The following is a 7981-nucleotide window of genomic DNA, read 5'->3' on the forward strand; positions in this document are numbered from 1 at the left end:
ATCCCAGCACTCGGGAGGCAGAGGCAGGCGGATCTCTGGGAGTTCGAGGCCAGCCTGGTCTGGGACGGGCACCAAAGCTACAGAGAAACCCTGTCAAGAACCACCCCCCGCAAAAAAAAAAAAAGAAAGCAGGCTAACCAAGGCTTGTGGAACAAGCCAGTAAGCAGCACCCCTCCATGGCCTCTGCACCATCTCCTGCCTCCAGGTTTCTGTCCTGTTTGAGTTCCTGTGCTTACTTCCTTTGATGTTGAATAGGGATATAGACATATAAGTCAAATGACCCATTTTCTCCCCAAATTGTTTTTGGTCGTGGTGTTTCGCCACAGCAATAGTAATTGTAACTAAGAGAGAAGGTGATTAGATCATAAGGGCTGTGGCCTCATCAATGGAGTAATCCATTTATGAATTCATAAGTTAATGGGCTACTGAGAGGTGGCAGAACCTTCAGGAGGTGGGGTCTAATTGAAGGAAGTATGTCACTCCAGCCTGCCCTTGAGTGGTGAATTCTCCCCACCATGTGCACTGCCTTAACGGTCTGTTTTGTCAGAGGCTCAAAGGGATGAGGTCATATACCACAAATTACAGCCCTTGAAACCACAAACCAAACCAAACCTTTCCCACTTCTTAATTCCTTTTCTCGGGTATTTTGTCACAGTGGAAATGACTAAATATACATCCCAAAGCCGCTGGCTCAGCCTTCATTTGGGTACTATGGGCAAGGCTGCAGGAAAATCTCCTGCCTCTCACTCGGGTCTCCAAAGCCAAAAGCATGGTTCTGTTTACCTGTCACGGCAAACACTCCTGAAAAGTTTAGCGGTTCTCATATGTCCTCATGAGGAAAATATATATACAGGGTTTGGAGAAAAGAGCCTAGATAATTTAAAAGGCCATCTTGTGTATGGATAGAGCAAGGGACATGTTCACCATACCCAGATCCATTTTGTCTAATTGCTTTAACTAATGCAAAGCCCAGATTCTCCAGGAATAGCCCACTTAGTCCCCAGCAGAGCAATCCCCAGCCTGATCCCAACCTCGAGTTGCTTGATGTTGACTTTGGAAAACATGTCACAGTTCAGAGATCCAAAGAAGAGGGACAGGCTGCATTGAACCACCTTATTCAATATTTTCCTGTCAGAAGCAGATTTTCCACCCATCCATGAGCTCATACTTATGAAGTGGACACGTGGTCAGCCCTGGACAGAGCCTGTGATGGAATGATGTAGTCATCCCCTCAAGAGGCTGTCTCTTAGATTATGCAGGGGTTTGTTGATACAAATTTCTGCATCCCATTAGGCACCCCCCAGCCTTGGGAGCCTGAATTTTCAGTAAGCACAATGGGCCTCACTGCTATGCAAAGACTTTGCAGTGAGACATGCAGGTTCTGCATTTGAAGGTTGTAGTATTTGAGACGAGCTGTGTGGCATTCATTGCCCTCAACTTCCCTGAGCTGAAGGAACAGAACCATCACAGATGTCTCAAGGGTGGTTTGGGCTGTGCAATAAGGTAGGTGGGTTGTGCAGATGAGGCACATCCCTCATTGAATGTTACTTAGTCCTCTTACTGAGCACAGATAGCAAAGTTCATCTCAAGGGTTTGACAAGCAGCCAGTAAAAGAAAAGGTGCAAGGTTGACCTGTGGAAAGTGTTTGCATTTTAAACAGCCTCGGCCTTCTTTCCCAGCCTGCCTGCATCTCTCCATTCCTCTAGAATCCAAATTCTACAAACCTCTTTCCTCTCAAGCCACCCTCCCTCCAAAAAAAAAAAAAAAAAAAAAAAACAAAACATTAGAGGATTCAAATTCAGGGCCTCCAGAGCTCTCTCTAAATGGAATCATAAGTAGACACATGGTCCCAGGAACAATGACCAAAGTCCTGCGTTTGCAAAATTGTTCAGGAAAAAAAATGAGTCATTTCATTTGTGGAAAATGAATACATCTGATCTTGCAACGTTTTTGCCTGGGGAAAAGCGGTGCACATGAATTCCCAAACATGCTCGTGCCCAAAACAGCTCCCTTTTAAAGAGGCTGAGAGAATCTGCCAGAAGGCGTGGTTTGCGTCACAGGAATTCAGGAAGAGTACCCCCACAGAGTAGGGCCCCAGAGAGGGTGAGGTATCCTGGCTCAGGGTATGTGACCTTCACTCTGAGCAAAGACAGCTAGTTCTTGGCATCTGTTGCATCTGCCTTAAGCTACAGGCACCCTGAGCAGGTAGTATGCAGCTTCTTATGGTCCATAGGAGAAGCCCACACCCCAGACATCAAACAGTCCCAACTTCAAAGTCAAAAAATGCATTTACTGGGTTCTTTCCCCCTTAGACTGTTCTTTATTTTTAGCTAATTATTTGAGTGAATAGTATAGAATATGGTTCGAGCAGGAGGATTGTTATATATGTGCCAAGGAGGCCCCTGCTCCTGGCTGCCAATGAGGTCTCTTGCTAGTGTCCTTATTTCATTCCACATCTTCTATCATCTCACACCCACTCTTTCTTGTGGAAAAGGAGACACAGGTGCATGGGGTCCCTCACCTGCCATCTCCCTAACCACTCACTCCTCCTAAACTTTTCTCCCCCCACTACAAGAGTTTCCTTATTCTTCTCACAATAGGCCCACTTTAGCTGCTTCACTGACTGTCCCATCAAGTTCTAGACACCCATCTGACCCTCCTTTCACCTCTTGGCCAGCCTCTGTCACTTAGGATATCAGCCCTCTTTGATGTCAGCTCCCTCTGGTGCCAGCCTGGATATCGTGCTGTCTGTCCCAAAATAACCCATCCACTGCTGCATGCAACCCTTTTTAGAACTCTCCTTTTGGCCCTTCTCAGGGTACCTCTGCTTCCTAATAGATGGCTCAGGAGCTCTAGAATCAGGTCTTTCATTCCATGCAGACTCTCTTCCTAGCTGTTGGCCATCTGCGCAGGAGAGCCAGTCACTCTGCCTTCTATCCCCCTTCATCAGGGTGCCTGGGGAATCCTTCAACACTGACACCCAGATCCACCCAGCTGGACCTAGAACTATACACCAGCCATCTTAGCCATTACCCAGAAACCTAATAGTCTATTAGGGGTCCAAAGAGTTCATAGCCCACAGGCTCTTAAGCTGCCTCTTTGCCTTTCCCTCCCTATTATGATGGTCCCTATGACCCTCTTGCTTCCCTGATTCCTGTGCTGAAAACTGACAGAGGCAGAGGCACTGACATGCAGAGCTCCTGCTCAGCTTTGTCCCTCCCTTTGGCCCAGTGATTGTTCCCACGCAGAGAGTACACCATGTCCATTATATGCTCATTAGGTGGGACAGGAGGGGACAGAATGTCCCTGTTTTCCCTGCCCCATGGAGATGCACCTATGTGGCAGTCAAGAGATGAGTCTGTCCCACACCAAACACCTTAGAGATTTATCACATTGTGCCCTACCCAGTCCCACAAATAGCACAAACTAGTCACAGATTAAGCACAGTAGGACACTAGCAGCCTTATCAAGGAGAAACAACCAATACAGGTATTCCAGAACTTATCCTAAACCAGGAAAGGCCTGCACCATAACTCAAGTGTGTATGCTCCTACACAACATGCTGGGGCCCCTGAGACAGCAGGCCAGGGCCAGAGCAGAGGTCAGGGGAACAGAGAAACCCACAGGGAAGAGATCAAAGCACATGGCTTCTGAAGGCCACTCCTGAGACAGACACACAGAAAAGGCAGATGAAACACATACCTGATACTGCGAGAGCTTTCTTCTTCAGACCTGCAATGAAAAGAACACACATTAGATACCACACCCTCCACTCAAGGGACCTGTAGGACACTACATGCAGGGACACACAGGCTCCCTTAGCTATTCCCAAGTCCCACTCCCAGACAGCCGACTGCTAGCAGGCCCAGCCCCAGAACGACTTGGCTATTTGAAATGAGTCCACCTCGTAAGCCATGAACCCCAGAACTCTTGTGGCTTCATTCTCTTTATTTCTCAGACCCATGTCATCTTGGGAGTTGGTGGCAAACCCAGAAGATGATCTTGTTGCTCAGAAATGCTGCACAGGGAGCAAACCAGAAGCTAGATAAATGAATGAGTAAAGAAGGGGCTGAAGGCCTCCCTGTGTCCCCCGAAGGAGCCCCCAGAAATCAATGACGACCACTTCTCAGAACAGATAAGACTAGATGTCAAGAAGGTGGACATCAGATTCTGTTGCACAAGTCTCACACAGAATGAAAAGCACAAGGTGCCAACAGAGATATCTTCTTTCTCCACTCAAAGAAGGTGATTTGGGATTAAATCCCATACAGCTAATGACTGAAGCCCTGGGTGGGCTTCCCATGTTAAGGAGAAAACACTATAGCACATATTCAGGAATTTAATATCTGAATGCTCCAATCTGGATTTTATCACCAGGAAGCAAAGAGAAATAAAAAGTTGCTTAATCAAAATCAGACAGCTTGCCGGGCGGTGGTAGCGCACGCCTTTAATCCCAGCACTCGGGAGGCAGAGGCAGGCGGATCTCTGTGAGTTCGAGACCAGCCTGGTCTACAGAGCTAGTTCCAGGACAGGCTCCAAAACCACAGATAAACCCTGTCTCGAAAAACCACACACAAAAAAAAATCAGACAGTTTATCCTTCTGCCCAAGGCCTGTGGCTAACTCTTCAGCACACACAGGACCAAGACAGCTTCCCCTGCAACATGCCTTTTTGACCAGTCTCAGCCTTCTCCATGAATTATCCAGTAACCATAAGAGGGGGAGCAGGTACAGTGTCCCCTTTATCTGTGGTGGATCTGTACTATGGCCCCAGAAGATGGTTGAAACCGCAGCTGGTACCAACCCCTTTGTGACGGTTAATCTTGACTATACAATGATTGATATATGTCTCAGGTTACTAAAGCACACCCCAGGGTGTCTATGAGGCTGTCTCCAGAGGTGATTAGATTCTGAAAGTTCTGACCTGATCCATGGTTTGATGGATACACTGATGGATTCAAATTTGGAAGGTGCTGTGGCTACAGAAGGTGGGGCCTGGTTGGAGGAAGTGGGTTGTTTAGGGCTGTGTTTTTGAAGAATATGTGTGGGTTCTGGCCCTGGCCTGGTACTCCGGTACTCTTCTTGGCTTTCTGGCCATCATAATGTGAGCAGCTTTGCTCCTCCATACCCTTCAGCCATGATGATTCACCTCATCACCACAGTCCAGCACAAGGCAGCCAGCTTGCCATGGATGGAACCCTCTGAAACCATGAGCCAGAATAAACTTCCCTTCCTTTAAACTATTGGCTTTAGACATTTGTCATGGGGATGAAAACTCTATCACTTGCTGTAATTTAGTGCCTTTTTCATCTTTATGAACCACTCAGGCACCATGGCCATAAATTCTGAAGTTCGAAGTATGATAGCAAACAAGACTGCAGACAGATGATTCATTCCTACCACACTCAGCTACGATCTTCCTTAGTAGGTCAGGAACTTTTCACCTCTGCACTGAGAGCAAGCACTTAACAGCTGTTCCTTGGTGCATCTCAGTTGCCATCATCTCTACTCTCATGTTTTGGGATCACTGTTAATGAAATGAGGGTCACTTGAGTACAAGCACTGTGATAATGCCATAGAACTGGTGACCGGGACAGCCAATGAACGACTAACAAGGGTAACATATACAGCATGGATACACTGGACATGTCCTAGGAAAGATGGAAGAAAAGGGCATAAGATTTACCACACTTATTAGTGTGAAGTTATAAATTATAAGCACAGCATGAGGCTGAAGAGAGGCTAAATGAGTAAAAGCACTTGCTACTCTTCCAGAGGACCCAAGTCCAGTTCCCAGCACCCATACCAAGTGGCTCATAAAGTCCTGTAACTCCAACTTCAGGGGATCAATGTCCTCTTCTAGCCTATGTGGGTACCTCTTCATGTGGCACCCTCCCCTCCACATAAATAAAAATAAATATCTGAAAGGACAAGGAGTTTTTGTTAATAAACAGCATGATTTTTTTCTGGGATTTTCACTTAATATTTTTGGATTGTGATTGAGCATAGCTAACTAAACCACAGAAAGCACAACCTCAGATAGGAAGAACAACTGAGGTTCAAAGCAATAAATGTTCCAGGTGCATAAGAACTGTTGAAAAGGCATTAGGCTCCCTATGTAGCAATCCAGTGCAGGTATCAGAGCATGAAGCAAGGGTCACCCTGCTCTGCACAGGCAGGGGGGTGATCATGGGATGTGGGAATAGCCAAAAGGCCAAATGGTCTCCTGGACTCAGAGGGCTACAGATAAGGTCTCAATGAGTACCCGGGAGCTGATGATTCCATGAAGCCACTTTCAGCCTGAAGACAAGCTAGAGACAGCTATAGGAAAGGAAATCCTCAGGAGCAGAGACCAAGAATTCTTGTGTTTTACTTTGTCATTTGATCTCAGCTAGGAGAGAAGAGAAAGTATGCAGGGACGATAGAAGGAGAGCGGAGCAAGAATGAAAACAATTGTGTCTCATATACACATGTGTGTGCAGGCATACATCTCAATCCTAACCTCCTTCTAAGTTGTACTGTTTTACAAAGCCATGCCTGTCCTGTGAGCCTCTGGGGAGGCCCCTCCAGGGAGGGACCAAGTAATTTAGGTTGTTGCTGAAACACTGAGAAGTCCTAGATGTTGCCACACATAGAAACTAATTCTGACTCCTAGCAATTCCATATGTCCTTCTGTGGTGGCTAATCTTGACTGTCAACATGTCTGGATCTGTGTGCTTCTTAGTTTTTACTGTCAGTTTGAGGCAACCTAGAGTCAACTGAAAAGAAGAAATCTCAGTTGATGAACTGCTCAGGTCAGACTGGCCTGAGCCTATGGCCAAGTCTGAGAGGAAATGTCTTGATTGATGAATGATGTAGAGGTCCCAGTCCATTGCAGGAAGGCCCTTCCCTAGGCAGGTGGATCTGGACTATATAAGAAAACTAGCCAAGTGTGAGCCAGTGAGTGAGTCAGTAAGCAGTATTCTTCTGTAGTTTCTGCTTCAGCTCTTGCTGACATCCCTTGATGATGGATTGTGACCAGGGAGCTGTAAGCTAAAATAAACTTTCTCCTCCCGCAAGGTGCTTTTGATCAGAGTGCTTTATCACAGCAGCAGAAAGCAAGCCAGAACACCTCCATAACCTGACCCCCCTTAGTGTTTCTGAATCCCCCTGTGATTGTTTCTCATGGCTGCCAGGGCAACTGGCCACTATCTTTGAAATCGCAACCAGTCTGATCTCCATAGGGAAGTCTTTTGTGTGAACTCTTTGCCACTGCTTTTAGGGTATCTCCAAATGTGGGTGCAATTCAACAAACATGGAGTCAGCAGGCATTTACCAACAAGCCAACAAGGTTACATTTTTTTTTTTTGCCTCCTGTCTGCCGGTAAAATGAAGACTATATGGTGTCCCAGACATGAGGCTGCTTTGTAGATGCTCTGAGGCTGACCATGACGCTTATAAGAATATTGAAGACTTTCGGAACAGCCACAGCATTTGAAGAGCTGAGTCACACATGGGTCTGGTATGGAGCAAGTCAAGGCATGTTTGTGGTGGGAAGCTGTGGCAAAACAGTTCGTACCTCATCTCACATTCACAGGATGCCCTGAACGCTATCAAGTTGCATTGCCGGTTCAAGAGCAAAAGCAGCCAATTTGGAAACAAGAAGCAGAAAGCTGTAGAATTCCTGAGATGATAAGGTATCCATGATTTATGTGCAGGTGTGCACACAAATGTACCCATAGGGGCATGCATCTATACACAGGGAGATTAATATGTGAGCTTGGGGTAGGCAGGTGTGCCTGCGTGGGTATGAGTATAGGTATTCATTTTGCATAAATATGCACATGTTGGTATACCTGTATGCTAATTCCTGTGCGTGTATACATGTTTTGATGGCTGCATAGGCATAAATCTATATGTTGTGCCTTGGGGCACATGGTATGCATACTCTTTTTATTTTATTTTATTTTATTTTATTATATTTTATTTTATTTTTGGTTTTT

At 46.1% G+C, this 7981-nt stretch overlaps 1 protein-coding gene across 3 annotated transcripts in view; it reads right to left on the reverse strand.

Moving 5' to 3' along the window:
* The window catches only part of Iqsec1 (IQ motif and Sec7 domain 1), a 329466-nt gene that overhangs the window by 210924 nt on the left and 110561 nt on the right, over positions 1–7981 (reverse strand). For all 3 annotated transcript variants that reach the window (XM_026788142.1, XM_026788139.1, XM_026788143.1), the window contains exon 2: positions 3703–3732. In XM_026788142.1, the coding sequence (XP_026643943.1) occupies positions 3703–3732 (30 nt within the window). The remainder of the gene's footprint in view (positions 1–3702; positions 3733–7981) is intronic.

This window comes from Microtus ochrogaster, unplaced genomic scaffold, assembly GCF_000317375.1.
Source record: "Microtus ochrogaster isolate Prairie Vole_2 unplaced genomic scaffold, MicOch1.0 UNK1, whole genome shotgun sequence".
Classification (NCBI taxonomy): domain Eukaryota; kingdom Metazoa; phylum Chordata; class Mammalia; order Rodentia; family Cricetidae; genus Microtus; species Microtus ochrogaster.